Source organism: Gymnogyps californianus, chromosome 4 (assembly GCF_018139145.2).
Source record: "Gymnogyps californianus isolate 813 chromosome 4, ASM1813914v2, whole genome shotgun sequence".
Lineage (NCBI taxonomy): Eukaryota > Metazoa > Chordata > Aves > Accipitriformes > Cathartidae > Gymnogyps > Gymnogyps californianus.
In genome coordinates this window covers 78,372,517-78,393,051 of record NC_059474.1, presented here as the reverse complement: position 1 = coordinate 78,393,051, position 20,535 = coordinate 78,372,517, and the positions used below count along the sequence as shown (strand labels likewise).

At 41.1% G+C, this 20,535-nt stretch overlaps 1 protein-coding gene across 5 annotated transcripts in view; it reads right to left on the bottom strand.

Moving 5' to 3' along the window:
• Window positions 1-16,088, bottom strand: part of TRPC3 (transient receptor potential cation channel subfamily C member 3) — a 44,977-nt gene extending 28,889 nt beyond the window's left edge. For 2 of the 5 annotated variants that reach the window (XM_050895490.1, XM_050895492.1), the window contains exons 1-2: window positions 15,808-16,088; window positions 5,931-6,702 (exon numbers count right to left, since the gene is read on the bottom strand). In XM_050895490.1, coding sequence (XP_050751447.1) covers window positions 5,931-6,702; window positions 15,808-16,031 — 996 coding nt within the window. In that variant the 5' untranslated portion in view covers window positions 16,032-16,088. Of the gene's footprint in view, window positions 1-5,930; window positions 6,703-7,117; window positions 7,144-12,989; window positions 13,016-15,807 lie in introns of those variants that run through there. The other 3 variants (XM_050895491.1, XM_050895494.1, XM_050895493.1) reach the window with 3 other exon arrangements.
• Window positions 16,089-20,535: the final 4,447 nt, after the last annotated feature.

The window sequence follows — 20,535 nt, the reverse complement described above, 5'->3', positions numbered from 1 at the left end:
TAAACAAGGCTACCAGAACTCCCCATGTGAAGCATACATGTTCGAAAAGCCCTGCTACATACTGTGCAAGTTGCCAACTCATTAACATGAAGCTACTCTTCAGGGGAACACCAAACAGAGTAAGGCACCAATAGACCTGCTTATACAGTGGGGTTCTTCGCCTATTTTTCATCATAATACAGGGACTCTGCTTCCTTGATCAACAAAGTGCTTCTTCAATTAATTTACAGCCTAACTCAGCTGGTTTTACTAGCTGTATCATCTTAAATGATATCTCTCTCAAAGAAAAAAATTAATGGTTACACAGACATCTTTGTAACATCAAAAATATCAGCCTGTATTCTGCATTTCACAGATACCATAGCTGACACTGGTACATAATGGACAACTGATGATGACTGGAATTGCAGAACTGTCTCTCACGAGCAGTTTCGGAGGACTCTGGCACACATCAACGGTTGGATCTCAGCCTGCCCAACTCTGCATATTCTGTTCTCACTCATAACATTAAAGACTACCTTGTGAGTTTATCTAGAATTTTTACAAAGAACATAACAATTTGTGTGCAAAGAATAGAGCATATGAACAAAAAATCTTCAGCTGATTTCACCCATAAGATTTTTAACTATACCAGAGAAAATTTATACTGAGCAATCACATGCAGTCAAACAAAATGTATATATCTGTTTTCTATGAGAGCCACATTCCTGTAAGCTCCAGAGTTTGTGACTATGCACAACTGCGTAACTAGTTCACACACATTATCTGTAATCATAGATTTCTGTTGAGTATTATGTATTAAATGGCCATTTTGAGATCACGTATATAGTCAGTTTGCATATATAACTGCAGGAACTGTATATGCAAATCAAGCACATAATTGCACTAACGATTATGGATCTGGGCCCTGTCCTTTTAAAAGTTGGACCTAAACGTAGATCAAGCTTGAACACTCTTTGTTAGTTCAGCTGAGATAACACTATGTAAATTTACTTGGAGCAGTGACAGATTCCGCTTTTAGATGCACGTCCACATCTTCCGTTGGTTTCAGTAGGAGCTTTTAGCAAAACTGGGAACGGGGATTTATCCTATATAAAGCAGGACTACAATCTTTTTGATCCTTGCTATGAGGGACCAAATTCTGACATATCAGCTAGCGCAATTTCCACTGGTAGAATTCAGCTTGCTTACACAGGACAGTATTTAGTTGAAAGCTGGCAGGACAGTATTTAGTTGAAAGCTGGTATACAGAGACTATCATGTGGCTTTTTAGCTACCTTGTCCTGCTTTTTTCTATGGTGACGCCAAAGGAAAGTTCCATCAGCTGTTCTGACTGCTAGAAATTCTCCCATCACTGTGCAGTAACAGTTTTAAAGTTCTCAGGGAGGAGGGTAAATATCAATTAACTTTAGTAACCCACAGCAGCCGCAGTGGCCAGGGTCTGCTAAAAATAGAAGAACAAGAAAACATAAAAATTGGGAATATTTGTATTGCAAAGTATTTTATGGTGCTACTGGGATTGGAAAACATGATTCTCTAACTATGGTAATGAACACTTTTTTTACATTAAGACAAGATACAGGTCCAGACTGAGCTTCCCTAGCCAGTCTATCAGGTACAAAGCAGTACACCTCAGAGATCTCTAACCACTCAAAGACAGATGCCAGTAGAACGCCACTCCATAACTTTTTCTAACTTAACAGGTTTTGTCCTTTTCAAACGAAAGGAATTGAACAGCAGATTTGATACACTTTAAAAACACTTTCTGATCAGGCACATTGGTTATAAAAGCCCTTATAAATATCAAAATTGGTGAAGAAGCCCAGAGTGAAGCAGAATTCTGGTTTTGCATCTTAGATACAGAACTTCATCAACAATGCTGCTTTATTTCTAATTATCTCTACTACTTATAAAACACCACTAAAAAGCTGACAGGAGAGAATCTAATCAGTCGCTTTAAGAGACTGAAATTTGGTGTGATAGATGTACGTACGGAAGAGTGAAGGGTTTTTTTACGATTTGGTAGCAGTCTTGACTCAGATAAAACAAACTGGAATTTCTGACATCATCTGAAATCCTGCTGTCAATCCCTGGAATGGGAACTAGGATCACCACGGAAGGTAAGAGAAATACTGTAGTTCCTGCCCTGGCCACAGGGATGATATGCGGCTATACTTGCCACTAAAATGATGTCTTGCTGCTTTGACAGCCAGGCACTGATAATCTCTACTGTTCCTTTAGCTGGTTTCCAGACCTAAAGAGGAGTCACCAGCATGTTCAGACAAGCCAGCCATGCTTTACCAGGATTAGAAAAATGCAATAAAGAACCTAAAGGCAGGAAGACAGAGAGTAAAAAAAGAAAGAAAGAAAGAAAATTAGGCAAGCACTTAGAAGGGAGACAAGAAAAAAGGAAATCCAAAGAGGGAACTGAATAGAACAAAGTAGGGGAAGAAGACAAGTGGATGCAAAGAACAAAAAGGAGTAACAGTGTCAAGAAGAAACTACAGTAAAACAGATGACGAAGAGCAAAAGGAGCACAGGAGCTTGGAACAAGGATTTCACAAAGGAGTAGGAAGTAAGGAAGCTTGAGGATGAAAGAAGTAGAGTGAAATGGTCTTTAAGGCTCCGGTTTCCCCATCTATTTTTACTCATTTTCAGTACTTATTTTTGGCTACGTGTCCTGTATCTTCCAGGAAAAATGAGGGTTCACTGGTTTCTTTGAATACTTTCTCCTTACTTCTGAAGGGAAAATAAAAAAAATTAAAAATCAGTGTAATTAATAAGTTTGTTTAATATTCACAGGGAACTGACTGTCATGAATGAAGTCCTAAGCCACTTTCCCACATTTCTAATACACTTGTGCAAACTCTGGTTTGCACACAAACATCAGAATTTGTTAGTGTAAATCATAAGTGATAGAGGCAGACTGGACTTTGCATACACAAAAGATGTGAGGTTCAATTTAGCAAGCGTTTACTACGAAGCTTTGCCCTCAGGTGTTTTTAAACAGGTTCACTATATATTCTTTCTCTGTGGGAAAACCACCTAGAAAAGTATTTTCTGTATGAGTGCTCCACATCCAGGAAGTGCATTGCTGCGAGCGTGCACAGGAAATAGTATGGGCCTTAATGTACCATAGATACTAAGAATAAATCATGAGTATCATCAAAAGTCCCTTTAAACAGATTTGTCCATTTTTTGTGGGAGATGAACCATTTTGTCCGTTTTTCTTTACCCTGAAACAATTCTGCTCAGTGTTGTGCATTAGATTGAATTTGATTGGAATACTTAAGCATTTCCAGTGATGATCCTAAAGGACAGCGCACCAGAAGTCTATCAGTCATTCTGCCTCATCGGCAGTGTGAATGTTGGACTAGAAGCCTTCTCCTCTGGGACATGACAAAGCACACAATTATTAGCAAAACACATTCAGATGACATATGTATAGAAAAGAAAGCACTGAACAGACAGTTACAAATTGGACTTACATCAAATGTGGCAAGGTCTCACAACAGGCTTCTATAAGACACAGAAGCACTGCTTGTTTTCTCCTTGATCTACCTCTACAGCTCTCAGTGCAGCATCTCATATTACATCCATGCCACGAGCAGTCGCATCATACCTGCCCACAGCCCCAGTGGAATACACAGTCTTCTCATTAGCCGTGCAATTACAGCCCTTCCTGGACTTGGTTTAATGGTGATGCTAAAAAATTCCTTGCCTCTTCTTTTTACCCCTCCCTCCCTCCCTCCCTCCCTCCCTTTTCCACTACCTCTTCTGCCCAGGAAGGGCAGCCAACCATCGACTCCAGAGGAAAACCAGCAACTCTCCTACCAGGCTTGGTAGAAACAGAAAGAACACCGAGCCACATAAGAATCAGAAGGAAGAGAGATAGATGCAAGGTCAGTGAGGAGAATAATTATTTCACTGGAATGTTTTGATGTTGATGAGAAGCTGGAATTTCCATGCTAGCAAGGAGCCAGGAACAATTTTTACTGTAGGTGCCAAAACTGAATTATCTTATACACCTGGCAAGGTTAGCAACCACGTAAGGGCTATCCACAAATACTGAAATCTGTGAAAACAGTGGATTTCTTGGGTTCTTAGGCATCCCAAAATATCAATGAATAGAGGCTAAACAGTTGAGAAAAAGAAAAAAAAGAAAAAAGAAAAAATTGAAAACCGGAATATTTTATTCTGTGACAATTTAATATTTTAAAAACTGAAGTAATTTTTAAGGTGCCAATCCAGAAACTGCAGGAGAAAAAAGGGGAAGGGCGGGGGGGGGAAGTTTGTATCCACAACCACCGAAGCGTTATTCAGAAAACCCATAAATCTCCATCCTGGGCACATGATTCTGGAGACCCTGTGGCTCTCAGGTTGTTGGCCTAGTTGAAAAGGAATAATAAATAGGACTGAGTTATACACATCAGAGATTTAATCTTCTATAATGGTCTCTAAATATGAGGCACATAACTGTAATTCATTGTGTGAAGCACACAAGCCAACAGGCTCTGTGCATATGATAAAATTCTCTAATTCTTCAATTTTATGTTCACAAAGAGCTTTCCCAGTTCAGTACTTTTTCAGCAGAGGAAAAAGAAAAATCTGACATTTTTCCTATACTCCTGAAAAAATACATTGAGGAAGTACCCAACCCATTTGACAAATTACACAATACTCAGCATGGTATGAGGGGGTTCCCTCAGCAAAGGAAGGAGAGGAAAGGTTTAAGCTGACTTTTACACTTTATTAGTGCATGGTATAATACATGAATCCTTCGCAGCACTGAAACCTTATTTTTCAATTATATTTTAAACTCACTCAGCTATATCTGGAGCTATTCTTTCTCAGGAGTCTAAAACCGTTTCTTCCTCTTCTGGTAAAGTTCACTGTATTAATTTCTGCCTGTATTTCTCCAGGTTGTTGTATATTTCTTCTGAGTACTCCACAGTGTTAGCAATGCTTGCTGTTGTTTGAAAAGGTTTTGTCTCTCTCAGATCATTGATGAAGATATTAAACAAATAAGTGTTACCCAACACTGACCCTGCAGAATCTCATTCATTTTTTTGTTAGAACTAGATACAATGCTGTTAATATCACTACTCACTGTGAACAATCTGTCATTCCCCAAGCCGAGCTTTTCTTACTACACACAGTCTACTGGGGTTTGTTTTTTTGGTGGGGTTTGGTTGGGGGGGAGGGGTCGGGCAAGGGGGAAGGTAGGTGCTACTGTACTTTTCAAGGTATTCAACAGAACTGCAAAATCATTAAAAAAAGCACTGGGCAACAGTTAAGTCATTAATTGCCTGATGGAGAAGCTGAAATATATAGAAAAGTCAGGGCACTGACATACTAAACCAGATACAGCTCAAAAACAGGTAACAGGACCTACATCTGTAATCAGTCTAACAGATGGTTTTGAACAAGTGACATTTCTAAAAGGTGTGTCAAAAAAACCCACTTTCTGTATTCTCAACAATTTGGAGACATAATTCAAAATTAGTACAAATAAAAAAAGAGAGAATAATGTCAATGCTGCAGTATGCTCAAGAAAAGCGTAACGTTTCTGCTTTCTGCACTTATATTACTCAGCATTTGTAACTAAAAACAATCTTTGCCTGCTACAGCAACCAAAATTGTTTTCCATCTGGTGCAAGGTTATCAGAATACACGCTGTCCCTTTTTCCAATTTTCTCCGTACACAGTAGGTGCAAAAGCAATTTCATTTCATTAAAAATTCTTTTTTAAAGGCTTATGTACTGAAAATTCAAAAATCAAGAACAAGAGAGAGAGTAAATATCATGAAAGCATTTGCAATTGAAAAAGTAAAGACATAGGAAATAATTTCAAGCATCTAAGGACACAATGAAGTAGCAGCAACTTTAAAACAATAATAAAGACAGAGAGAAACACCAAAACACCATTACCTTGAATTCTTTTTCAATGTTGGCCAACTTGGCAAGTTCATTGCTGAGTTCTAGAGCAGTGAGTACTGGATCTTCACTGGAGAGGGACAGATAAGCCGGACTAGCCAATCCTTTGTATGCATTTATTCTTGACCTAGAGTGACTGAAAGAATCATGCTTTTGCTTCTCTGTACAGTCGTTACATTTGCAGAAATAATCATGAGGTCTTTCTATCCTTGCTCCTTTCATCAACAGCATGTGCACGACTTCGTATTTTTGGCAGTGGGCAGCTAAAATTATGGGAGTGATATCTGGAGAAAAGCGGGTACCGTCTTCATCATAGGAATAAAAATCATCATCCTGGAGCTCCTGCTCACAAGGGCTCAGAGTCAGTCGTTTATTTACTGAAAACCCAGGATGATTCAAAATTGCTTCCACTATCCTAATGTAGCCCTTGCTGATTGCAAGCAGCAGGGCATCTCCAATCCGTGCCAAGTTCTCTTTTTTTAACAGAAGTTCTGTCACTTCCAAATGTTCATTCCCTACAGCAAGCTGCAAGGCGTTTTGGCCCATGTAGTCAACACAGTTGACATTCAGTGTTTTTGACTCCTCCAGCATTTTGCGCACCACAGGTATGTTCCCATACTCTGCTGCATCTAGAAAGCGCTCTTCTTCAGCCGTAAGACTGGTGCCCCTGTTGTTGAACATGAATGCTGGGCCTCTAATGGCCTGTCGCCTTCCCTTTTCCCTCATCATAGTCATACGTCTCAGAGATGGACTTTCTTCAATATACCTAATGAGAAAACAAAAAGGTAACAATTAATTTCACTATGTTGGTTATTTGTAGCTTCCAATTCTCCTGTGGCTACAAAAATTATAACTTATTTTGTCCCTCACCATTTGCCCATCTATTGTCAAGAAGTATTCTTTATTGTGATCTTTCTGCCTTCATGCTTGCTTGTCTGCAATCTGAAGCCACTTACAGGTTCAATGCCACAGGCCATTTCTGTTTTGCTAGCATGGTCAAGAGTTGGTTTGTTTTTTTCTCTTTACGTAAGACATCACTTCTCTTCAGAAATCCCTCCCAACTCACTTCAGCATATATATAAAATGAAAACACATCTACTATACTACTTTCAGTAGTAATTAATACTATCCACCATAGGCATTCAAGCTGATGGTTTAAGAAGGGCAATATTTATGCTTACCATATTGTAGTTCACATAAATGAGAGGTGAAAACAAGTTCTCTTCCCGATGTCTTGCCAAGCAATGCACAGTGAAGCCTGATCTCATGCCTTCTAGTGTTACTACTAGAAACATTAACCAAATCTGGAAGATTCTACACACGAGTCAATTTGGTCAAATTATAAGTCTTTGAAAAACAACAGTTCATACATGTTCAACAAACTTTCTGGATGCTAGCAACTAAACTGCTCACAGATTCCAGACACCAGGCATGATGCAGCATAGACTGGGATCAGCTCTCACTCCAGCTGGACTTCTGCAATACTCTGGGTTATGTTGGGCCTATTTCTACTACACATCTGCCATTCCAGGAGCTGAAAGGAAGAAGCTATCTAATGTCATTACATGAATATATATATATAGTTTTAAAGCCCTCATGCATTCTTGTAATACAATCAAGAAAAATGGGAAAGTCAAAGAGCTACTGAACAAAAATGAAAATTGGGATGCCAGGCTGCACTGGAAAGAGGAAACCTGGGTGCAGGAAAGTGAGATTGTTTAGGAAAGGGAACTGAGAACCAGGGAGGCTGCGAACTCCCCTCAAAAACTGGTTGCAAAAGCAGAAAGAGGGAGAAAAGAGAATGGGAACAGGAGAAAAGAAAGAGTGAGCAAGCTAATTCAGAAATCACAGAAACTAGAATTATGAACCAGTGAAGACACTGGTTGAGAGCAGTGGGGAGCAAACAGGAATGGGCTGATAGAACAGACAGATCAGATGCTGAGCTGGATCTATCTAGGTAAGGAAGCCAGAGAGGGGAGAAGAGGTTCAGAGAAGTGAAACTAGGAGTTGCAAAGAAAACGGACTTAGGACAAGAGGTTGAGGAGCAGACGCTACCTAGCTGGAGAAAGCAACAACAGGAAACAACTGCCTGGCAAGGTCGGAAACAACAGAATCGATGGGATCAGGCTAAAGTGGTCACAGCTGGGGGAAGAACAGAAGCATGTATGCCTGCCAGAGCAGAGGCCAAAGGCGTGAAAAGGTACTCGGGATACCATAACCTTCCTCCACTACCATCTGCAAACAAATGTGAAACCCATCAGCAATCTCCCTTTCCTTTCTAGTCCAGCTCAATATTGAGAAAGACAGCCTCCAGCTGCTATCAGTTAATCCACTAGCTCAAGGGATAGAGATCACTTGAGCTGATTTGATGGGCACAGAGACACCAGTGCAGCTGATAAACAATATATGAGTTAATGGAGGGTGTGCTTTGAATACATATAACACTATATATATGCTACCTAGAGAGAAACAGGCCTCACAAATTTCAAATTTGGTCCTTAAGTCCTATGTGCCTCTGTTCCTCATCTATAGAAAAAGAACAGTTGGCTCCCATTTTACAGGAGCATTGTGCAAATTAATTTATTCACTTCAGCGAAAAACTCAGATACAAGAGTAAAAGGCCGGACAGAAGAACTGAAGAGGAAATTAATCCTTCTACCCTCAGTGCAAAAGCCAGGTAATGTGCATTAGGAGAGATGTGGGTCCACATAATGAATGCTGAGGGCAAAACAAAATATTAAACAGTCCTTTTTAAGCAAACTCCGTCAGTCTGCGAAAGAACAGAACCAAGGGAAAAACACCACACACACCTTTGACGCACACAAAGACTACACATTTAAGTGAACATAGTGGAACCTGCATGGGCAGCTTCAAAAGCTGCATATCCTAATTGCTGCAGGTTCAAATCCACAACCAGAGCGACAGCCTCTTAAACACAGGTGGGGTTTTTTGTGTGTGTGTGTGATCTTTCAACAATGAGCTTAGCTATATTACCACTGCACAAAATATGCCCGTTGACGTCACTGGATTTCCCCGTATGCAGCAATATCAGCCCTAACAGTTTTCATTAGGCATAACTAATTCCATTCAGGTTATAAGAATATGTCTAGCCTTCCAGCTATCTGCATCAGTTGTAATAAACTCAGCAAAACATAAAATCTTAATCGCTTTATCACAGCTACAAATATGATAAAAGCTAGTCCGTGCTCTGAACATTTCAGTTAACACAAACGGGCAGTTCCATTGCAGACCAAGTGAAGAGATTGTAATACTCATTACCAAGGGCAGGTCTCTCCTGGGATGAAGCATTTGATCTTTTTACATTTTCATCTGTGGTTGGTATTTCTGGACTACCAGAAATGACCTGGATGGCACTGCAGTATAAGCAATGCTAACTGGTATTTACTTTTTGAAATATGTGCCAAAACTGCTTTGCCAAACATGACAGGATCCATTTTTTTCACTTCTGTACCACTTTCTTTAAGTCTATGAAAAAGGCTGCATAACAGAGAGGATTTGTGATTCTGTTAAACACAGAATTGATTTAATGTCTTAAAGCTCAGGCATATTTCACATTTGGGAGTACTCGGATATAAAGATTTGAGCCTAGAGTGCACGTGGTGAACAGCCACAGTATGCTACTACCTTATTCCCCAACAAAATCAGAAGTAAAACCAGAAATACTGTCTTTTCACAGCTACCTTTTAAACAAGATCTTATTGTCTGCTATGCTGTTACATTTCTATTCTTCTTCCACATCTAAAAACATACAGCTACAGAAATGTAGTTGTTTACTGTAATGTTATGAAGAAAAAAATACGGGTATTAAAAAAGTAAAAAAGACAGAACAACTTGACTCATGCTGACTTCTTGATTTAAGAAGACCCTAAACTGCCACCCTGAATCTCATTTATCTTTTATGATAACATAACAATACATTTTCCCCTATATATTCAGTTTAATTTTTCAGAATATTTTGATATATGACACTTATTTTCTGTTTTATCTATCTTTCTTTCAAAACCCACTGTCTGACTGAAGTTACTCATGTGACTTCTGTAAAAAGAGATATATCCTTCCACAGGTGTTGCATTAGAATATCTTCCCAATAAGGAAGATATCCTTAGCTATAAAACTTGTGACAGAAACGATATATTTGAAGTGACTGCAGTATCTTCTCAAAATAAAGATGAAAGTTGCTTGGTATTTTAATGACTAAAATATTGTCAAGACCTCCCCAAAAAAATAAAAAGCAAAAAATCTTGTACAGCACCACACAGCCAGAAGACTGTTAGGTTCATCCATACCTCTCTCCTCTTTTCTTCCTCTCTTCCCTCAGCAAATTCAAAGACCTTGAAGCCAGCACAGCTTTGGTCAGAGTACTGAACGCAAGAAGCATCAGGTACAAGGTCTCCTATTCCATTTTCTGCTCTCCTGTTCTTATATCAAATATTTTTAAGCTATCCCAAAGCATGAAGAAGATGGTTAAAATTTTACTTTTAACTATTTAGTCATTTTCAGCACATTTTATATGTAATATTTGCCAACTGAAATAATCAAAACAGCAAAATCTCAAGTCGCATCTCTAAATATCATTAGACTGGCTTAAAAATATGATTAAAATAGAACTAAGCGTGCATTAATTATTTGTGTTCTATTTCCTAAAGCCTTTAAAGTTCATATTCTCAACCTTGTCTCTGTAAGGAGCTGACAAATTAAAAGAGGGAAGGAGAGATGGAAATTGTGATGCTCCTCTTCCCAGCTGTTCCCAATAGTTGAAAGAACACAAAAAATTAAAAATCTGTAGAACGCATGGCAAAAAACCCACTAGAATACCAAGAAAAAAAAATGCCCAGTTATTTTATGTTAATTCTTCAGCAGAGATACACCACGACATTAAGTAAGTTCTAGTCCTAGTACACAGGTTGCATAATTACACTACATGGTATGCAGCAGGAAGGTGAGAGGACAAAATTCAGTCCCCTTTTGCTGACAAGAAGCAGCAGCGGAGCCCCTCCATTTTTTCCACAACTATTTTTCACATTTCACAGCAGAATAAATGGCCAAGAGGTCTATAAAGCCTCAAGCCTCTGTTTGCTGCTCAGCACAAATAAGAAGGCTGGAATTGAAGAAGAGCAATCATGTTAACTGAAGTACACCAGTTCCACCACATCTGGACATGTTTCACTTGGCCCTAAGCGTGCATCAGTTAGGCAGCTGTTTCGAGGAACCGAAGAGCTTCACTGGCAAGAAGGAAGAACTTCAGAAACTGTACACCAACCTTCCGAATCATTCATTCATCAGTATAAAAAAAGGATGGTCTCAAGTTACAAGTTTTATTTCCTAACTATACTGCTACCATCAACCATTTGCCAGCTTAAGTCTAGTTCATTGCTTCCTATTTAGGTAAACTCTCAATAACTTCAGTGATAGCTGTAAATGAACATAACTCACTACAAGACAATTAACAATTAACCAAGATGTGACAGGACCCTAAGTCAGCCCCTTATTGAATAATACGAAAGCAGGACACCTCCATTTCAGCGTTGCAGCAGAACTCTTGCATTAGTGAGGCCACAGCTCCTAAAGGAGTATACCACCTTTCAAGACCCTTACCTAATGATAAGTATCACAAGCTTTCAGATAGAGCAACATTATGTACACTCTGAACAACTAACTACTATGTTACATACCAGGTAATGTCATAAGACACAAAAACCTACCCTACGTTGTATTTATGTTTACCTTAAATATTTTAATCTAAAATGTATGACCTTCATATGTGCAATAAAAAAATATTTTTCAAAAAAAAATTCCACTAAACAAGCAATGGCCACTTGTCTCTTGTGTTTTGCATGCATCACATTTACTGTGACCTTACATTGCATCATATTGTTGCCTGGGCAGAGTTACTCCTACGTACAAGGCTAGAAATTTGAGCAGCACAGCAACTGCAAAGGACTGGAATAAGCATCATGATTCCTCTGCTTCTACCATGGATTGTTTCAATTACAGATTTCTACTCTGTTAGCCTACCTATCCCTTTTCATGTTCAAACTTTCAGAATGTAGCAGAAGGACAGAAATGTGGGACAAACAGTTGACCCGAGAATTCCTTGTGTTCTGCTGTTCATTATCTCATCAACAGCAATGCAAAAGATTTATAATCTTGTTTCTAAGTCTATTTTTTAACACTGCAAACTGCATGAGCAATTTTAAAACAAAAAGAGAGAAGTTGGAGAAACAGAGGTTTCATTCCGGGCCTTCCCAGATCCATAGAGCAATTTTCTAACATTTGTACTGTTATTCTCCCTGAACTATTAGATGCAATAAAAGATGGCATCAACAATTTACAAGCAGTTTACCCCACTGCTAAACTGCAGTACAACATTAGTGATCTTGATTCTATTCCAGCCCTGAAAAGGAAATGCAGTCCCCCAATTATAGACAGATCAGATAAGTACATCACGGAAACAGCGATGCGCACGCACATTTAAAAGCAACACCAGAGTCAGCCGCACAGGAGGTGCGGACTGTGCCTCTTGTTCTGCCAAAAGTAACCTCTGAGGTCCCAGTTTTAAAATTAAAGAATGGTAACTGCCTTACAAAAGTATGTGCTCAGACATGCCCATACATATGAGCAGCATTTTAGCTCATGACTCCTGAGATCTCTTAAACTAAGCGATCTCAAATGTTTGCTTTGTTACCATCACAGGAAAAGACTGTGCTGTTCCATGTGAGGTAGCGGCTCCTGGCTCTGTGCAGGGCCACAGGCAGTGTTACAGGGGCAATCCCCCCTCACTGCCTCTCCCAAATGAAGGCTTTGCCATCCCTCCAAGCTCTGCTACAGCTATGTGCCAGAAGAGGCTGCTGGTAAATTTGTTTCTTCACCAGTAAAAATAGTGTCACATTCATGTATGGAAGTCACACGTATTCATGTATGGAAGTCACATTCAAGCGTGGAAGCTTGTACGTGTTCCACACAATTTGGGAATCCCTGCACCAAATCTAAAATGTATTAAATGAGAGCTTCCTTCTCCCTTCTGTGAACTACTGCCTGGGCTTTCCAGAAGAGGGAGGCTAATTCAGCTGAACAGCAGAACATAAATCAGGCCAGCTGCAAGATCGGACTCAGGTCTGTACTCTCCCACTGGTCTGAAATGACATAATCCATCATCCAAAATGCCCTCATGTCAGCTCACAGAAGTTCTGGCTCCAAACTGGAAAGAATTAGTAAAAAAAAGGAACAAAACACAATAAGGTATCAGGAGGTGTAGACACACTTTGTTCCTTCTCCTCCCGCCCCACAAACTATGCAGAGCTTTTCCCTACCATTACTCTTCACTAACTCCTCAACAGAAAATACCAACCATCTGAATTCCTGTGGGGAAAAAAGGACTATATTTTGATGACAGGAGTGCATCTATGCACACACAGAAAAAGGCAAACATCTCCCCAGGAAAGAACCAAGTTAACAGGGCTGCAGCAACAAAGAATTTTAAAGCTCCTTTTACACTAAGTCCTTTGTGTTCGGTCATTTCACTCAGGAAACTAAGCTACGATTTTCAAAGAGGCTCAGGAAATCAGGCATCCGATGCCTACTACATTTAATTTACAGATTTTGTCCACATTTTTCCCACTGGGACACGTAGTACCTTGTGAAACAAGTATTACATCCAGTCTGCAGTCTTAGTGGGAACCTGAGGTTAATTACTTTTTCCAGCAATATTTGGCACATGAGGGAACCAGCTGTACATTGACAGGTAGCTTGCACAGGTTACAGCTTTCAGAGTGAAGACATTTCAAATACCAACTAAGTGCATCTTCTTGTGCAAACTACTTCACATCTTCCTGCCTCTTTCTCCTTACACTGTTTGTCAGTACTGAATATTTAGACCACAAATTCTTCCAGTCAAGGATTCTCATACTCACTCTGTGCACGCTGAAGCCTGACATGTGTCAATCTGAGCGCATTATGAGCAAACTGATACTCATATTTATTTCATTAACATATGCTGATTTTAGGCATTAGCACCAAACGCAAAATGTTACTCCACAAGGAAAATCCCACTGCTATGCGGAGGATGACTATGGGCACATAACAGGGGAAATAGTAATTGTGGGTCTTTTGCCTCTATGCCCTGTCAGTTCAATACACTCCTATTACATTGATTAATGTCAGCCCTTTTGTCAGTCCACCGGGCAGTGGCTCGCAATCACTGCTGCCATAGACTCCCAGGACAGGATCACAAGAATTATATACCAGGAAGCCAAGTCCAACAGACAGAGCTCACTGCAGGCTCAAATGCCTATAGCTGTGCAAACTGAGCTCCAGTTTTATTCCCTGGCGGCATAATACCCATTTCTTAAAGAAAGGAATATGCCAACAGTTCTAGGAGGACACTAACCTAAAAGGGATCCAGAAGTTTAGGACTCACAGCTTACAATTCATCTGAGCTAGCTTCAACTGTCTAAAAACAAAGTGTCTGAGTCTAAACTAATCCTCGAGGCTCTTTTTATGGTGAATGGAGAAAGACAGGCACCTCAAGAAAGAAGATAAATGACTACACTGCTTTGCCCGCTGCTATTTCCTCTCTCATCCCACCGACTACAGAGGGAGCCTAGACAACCAACTTAAGCGCAACTAACTTTCAGACAGCTAAAGGCATGTGAAAGACTCCTTAACTTGAAGTCTGGAGTGCTGGGTACAGGGTATTTGTGAAGAATTTCTGCACTGGGATGGTAAAAACCACTTTTATTTGTGGTTATCCCATTCAAACCGCTACTCTAATTACTTCTGTACTTTACAGTTGTTCTAGGGTGATTTTAATTAAGGCTTCTTCTATAAATGCTGAATATGTTATCTTAAAACTCAAAATAAAGTGTTTGTCATTTGCTAATTAAAATATTTAATTAAGAACTAAATATTGTCCTGAAAGTAAAAAATACTCAAGTAATCCTCAGAGGTAAGTCTATCTAAACTGCAGCGTGTTATAAAAATAAGTGAATAATTCATGGACAACCTACATTTTGTAAGTCAGAGAAAAGAAAGTTGACATCCCTATTAGTAAAACTGAATTTATTTCTCTTGCAGTAAGTCTAATCATGGTCGGTATTTTTTTATATATATATATATATATATGATTGCATCTTAAAAAACAACAAATTGAAATTTTCAAAGACAACATCAAACAGGATAAGACGCATCTCAAGAACTGAGGCTTTTCTGCACAGGTGTCCTAGATTTCTGTGGGGAGTCTGGTTTTACCACAGCCTAGATTTTAAAAAAATATAGAAGGGATGCATTAGCACTCCTAGTACAAAAGGGTGCAATGGGTTCTCTAAACCCTAGCTGAGCCAATAATTAGGTTTTCTCGGGAGCTATGCTAGTAGCCAGGGGAAAAAAAAAAACAACACCACAACCAAAAAAAGAAAAAAAAGAGATTAAATCTCTTATGCCCCAGCACACCTGCCTGCCTTCTGCTACGTGCTGCCCCCGCCTCACTCTGAAGGAGCAAAGCCGAGGGACTGGGGAGGAGAGAGCGGCGGCGGCGGGGGGGGACCGAGGGTAGGTAGCGACCGGACTATCCCCTCAAGGCACTTTCTCCGAAGTCTCCGCACCTCAGCCATTGCAAAACCGGCCCCGTCTCCCGCTCGCTGCACCGGTCACACCCGTTTGCTGCCAGGCCGGGCGGGCTGCGCTCCCGCCGCCGGGCCCGGGTCGGCGGGACGGAGCGGGGCGCCCCGCAGCCGGCGGCGTTTCCCAGGGCCGAGCGCCACAACTTGCCGGGGATACGGCGGCCGGCCCCCCGCGGCTGCTCCAGGGAAGTTACCGGCCAGCACCCTCTTAAACTCCCCCGGGCCCGACTTACATGGTGCTGGCAAAAGGAGGGGGCGGGTAGTAGCCGTAGGGCTCCCGGAGGGTTTTAACGGCTCTTTGAGGCGGCGGAGGGGGCTCCAGCCCCCCATTAACGCCTCTCCAGCCGCGGCGCCGGCGCTGCTGCTCCTCTTCCTCTGCCCCCTCCTCCTCCTCCTCCTGCTGCGCGGGGAAGGTCACTCTCCCCTGCTCCTTGCTCTTCCTGCTCTTACTCGACATGGTCAGGGTCCCCTCAGGCGGTGGCAACGGCGGCGGCTGGTGGCGGCGGCGGCTGCTCCCGCTGCTCCCGCTCCCGGCCGGCCTCGTCCGGCCGCGCGTGTGGCGGGGAAGGAGGCAGGAGAAAGAGGAAAGCCCTGCCCGGCGGGGGACAGAGCACCTGGAGAGGACAAACCCCTCACCATAAAACCACCGCCGCCCCTCCGCCCTCTCCTCCTGCCGCCCGTCAGGAAGGCGGCGCGATGCGCAGCCCGGCAGCGGGAGCCGGGAAGTGCCGGGGAGGCGAGCAAGAGACAGGGCTCCCGGCAGCGGCGGCTCTGCCCCTCTCCTCTCCCTGTCATCATCCCTCGCTAGGACAGCATCGTTACTGAGGCAGAGGGGGCGAGCCGCAGCGGAGAGGAGCTGCCGCCTACCGCAGCGGGCGCTCCGGAGAGGAGGGGACGCCTCCCCCCGCCCCACACCTCCGCCCGCCCAACGGCCGTCTCGGCCCGGGCGGGGGGTGGAGGGTGAGGGGGAGGCGCCGTTGCCACACGGCCGTTACAAGTGTCCCTCAACCGCCCCCGGGCCGCCGCTGAGGTAAATCCTTCTCCCGACACGCCTGGTCTTCAGGTACGGGTATCGCCGGTGCTGTAGGGAGTCCTCGGGAGGTCCCCGCCGGCGTACGGTCCCTGCAAAGACGGTGCTGTAGCCCTTCCAACGGTTCCCGCCGTGGTACGAGCTCCGAGGGAAGCCGGGGCTGGTTTGCTGAAGTAGTAACGGCGTGAGGCGGTGGGCTGCCACCAGCGAGGTAGTTTTTGCTGAAGTGGCCCAACCACCAAAGCGGTGCACAGCCCGCATAAAGCTCGGTCATTATTTTGAGAAATATTCAGCCCTACACTGGAAACAGTTGAAGTTAAAATTGTCAGGTAAAAAGAGTCTCTTTTTGACTGGCTTACCGATGATAAAAGCAAGTCAAGATTTTCAAAGTGTTCCAGACTGCCTTAGACTTGACTGGTTTAATTCTGCATGGTGTCAAACTAAAAAACAGTGGGAGGATGTTAAGGTGCCCGTTGCCTGTAATCAGAGCTAATTATACTCTGTAGATAAGAGTCACAAAGATTCTGGCTGTACAGAGATGTATTACATCTTTTCTTATGATGAGATTTTTGGTACGTTATGCCATAGGGAAAATTATTCTATGACAAAACTGCAACCCATTAAAATTGAGGCAGAGGACGTGTGGTTTTATACGCAGAGTATGTAGAACAGTAGGTACACAGAGAATACGTGTCGATTTATATATACAATAAAGCTATTCCTTGTCTACATACTGCTGAGATGCCATTTTTCTCTTGCTTCAAACTTTTTCGAAGCATTATGTGGCTATCAGTATAAATTTGCATGAATTGGTATTCAAAAACGCAGGTCCTACTGAAATGGAAATTCATGTAAGTTTTCCAGTTACTTCAGAGAAAGTGTACTTTAAATCCAGATATGACTGCTTAGATAGAATTCTCACTGCTGAGCATCATGAAGTAGTCTCTTAGTATAAAATGCTCATTACCTCACACTGCACACTGTTTTCAGTATCAGCCATGGTTTTGCCTTTGTTGTTTTCCATATGTACAAAATTTGTACTCATGAAGCACAGGAAAAGCCAACCAAGAGTTTCACAGAGATAATTCACTCAGCTACAGCTTTGAAGGAAGAATTGGGGTTTGTTTTCATCAGTTCAATTAGTTTGCATCTTGAACTATTTAGGGAAGTGGTTTTTTATGTCTTTCATTACATGCAAAAACCCCTTGAGCTTCAGTGGGATTACATACGTGGTAGAGCAAATTTTGCTCTCTAAGAAACTAATATATTGTGTAGCTACAGTAACTTTGAAGTCCTTGGGGTTATTCATTTAGGACAGTCTAGGTGTCTAACCGAATTATACATACTGTATCAATGTTACATATTTTAGAGCATAGCCATGCAACAATCTGTTTGCATGAAAACTTGTATTCTTGCAGGGGCTGTTTGACTTAGAAAATGATACTGCCCATATTGTGTTCCTTTGTCAAAAAAAATCCTCTGTTATTACAGTGGGCTACAGGAATGGACTTTCAATTGCCTTTAGAATTTCCCTTGAGAACAAAACATAAAAGTACAGCTGAAAGTAGATGAGAAATGCTCTTGCTTCCCAAATGTATGCTCAGAGCAAGGCTTCCACATATCAAGGTTTATTTTCTTTTCAGAAATAGATAAAAGAGGGGTTTAATATTGGTTCTTAGTTTTAAGAAAGTCACATTCTTGCTTTTTCTGTTGTGCTTCCCATCACTAATTTGAATTACGTGTTCTATGGGCTGTGTTTTTCATTATTTGAATATTGTCTAAATAGAGATCGGTTTGCTGTTTCTACAATGAAAGGTAATGACTACTATCTATTCAGTTATCCAAGTCACTGATAATACTTGACTTGGAAGTCATCCTTGCAGAAGACTTCGTGATACATCTCTCCATTTTGAGGGGTAAAATGATGATAACTCTCCAAGTAATTACAATACTATATATTACAGTATATATTTCATGCCACAGAACTTTCACCTAAACTGTTTCTGTAGTTTGCTTCTGAGAATGCCATGTGAGACAGTGGCAAAAAACCCCCTTATTAAGTCATGGTATAGCACTATAAGCGCTGTGTAGAAGGCCTACTACACAATACCCCTGCAACATGGAATTCTGACAAATCTGATTCCCCTCACTGCCTATGTTAGAGAGGAAATGCCAGTGAAATTTTTCAGGGAAGTGAGCATTCCTTCTTCATACTGAGGGAAAAGGATAACGTACGAAAAATTGACCAAATCCTTTTCTCTTTCTCACCATACTGTTACAAAGCCACCAAGCCGAAATACATGATTCCTAATGTGCAATTAGATTAAGTGCTTTTCTTCATCCTGCCCTTCCTGTTTTACTTGCTTTCTGGTCAATTTTGGCCAGCACTTGCTTGCATTTGAACTCTACAGCACAATAATAGTGGAGAAATTTCCCCCTTTGTTTATTTGAAGGAGATCCTATCTGAAAAACAGCCAGGATGGCAACGAAAGAATCCATTAAAAATCTCAAGTGTACTTTGTATGGTTAGTCTTAGAAATATTTTGTATTTCCAACTGAAATGTATAGGGAAACAATCTCAGTCACAGTAAAATTATGTATAGAAAACTTAACACAGTTTGAAGTATCAGGCTGCTACCAGAACATGGTAACGGAACAGGGATACTCCTTGTCTGATTAAACTTCAGCCATCACTGCCTTACCTGACAGAATTTAAAAATCATTGCTGTGTCTTGGTGGTATGGTTGAGGCTCCGAAGTGCTATATTTGGACAAAAAAAAAAAGCATGGAGCTACACTTCTGAAACACCAGAACAAGCAAGAAACCTAATAGTAGTGAAATTGCACCTACAAAATCCTGGGCATGGCCAAATGTTCTTGAAAAGGGATTTCTGTTCATGAGTAATTTACACATTTTTTAAGACATTAATAATGTCAATAATGCCAACGTTCCAAAATCATTATTCTTCTCAAAAATATTTAATGTTATCAAAGTATCAGATAGATGTCAACATAGCCAAACTGCAGAAAGCGAGGGAGAAACAATGAGTAGATTTGAAATACCAGGCAGAGCAATACAGGGAACCTTGTGCCGTCTGTTGTTTCAGCTGGTTAAAGACTTTACAGTCAAAGGCTGCCAATCTAGTACATTTTGTGAATGCTGACTTGAATTTACAGGGTTTTGAAGTGATGTCATTTTAATTTAGAAAACCGTTTCCTGGAAGTTGCTTAGACAGGAGTAAAATAATGAAATGTATACTACTATAAGGACAGAGACTGAACAGAAAAGCCTGAAAGATTTACAGCAAATAGTGAAACATAGCAGATACGGTATTATATTACTGAAGGTGCTAGATTATTCTTCATGCTCTTTTTTTTTAGGACATGGATTTAATGCCGTAACTATTTCAATTTCGAGTTGGAATTGCAGGCAGAATACAGTCCCTCATTCTTTTCATTGGACTGGCTTGATCAAGACAGGGTGGAATTAGATTGGAACAGGGTTTTGTTTATATGGATTGACTACTCTCTGGTGGAACTTTTCTGTCCTCCTCAAAATTATGAGAAATACATGATTCAGATTTTAAAATTTCTATTGGGAGTATTCTTCAGCTGGAAGGGAGTGATCAAAAAATAGCTTTTCTAAATTGAAATAAGATGTCTAAAGAACCCACAGCAATAAATTTCCTTGAGATATTGTCAAAAACATGAGTTCCGTATTTCTCTCTCCCATTTTTTTCAGCTTAAGTTAGGCAAATGAATGGAGTAAAGATCTGAAATATGAAGACAGCACAGCTGGCATTCAGTATACAAAAATATCAGGAAATATATTCAGATTCTTAGACTGAGCTAGCATAGCAGTAATACCTTCCAGATCTATGAGGCACCTAACTGAGTGGATATGCAAATCAGTAAGTCTGAGACAAGCGATG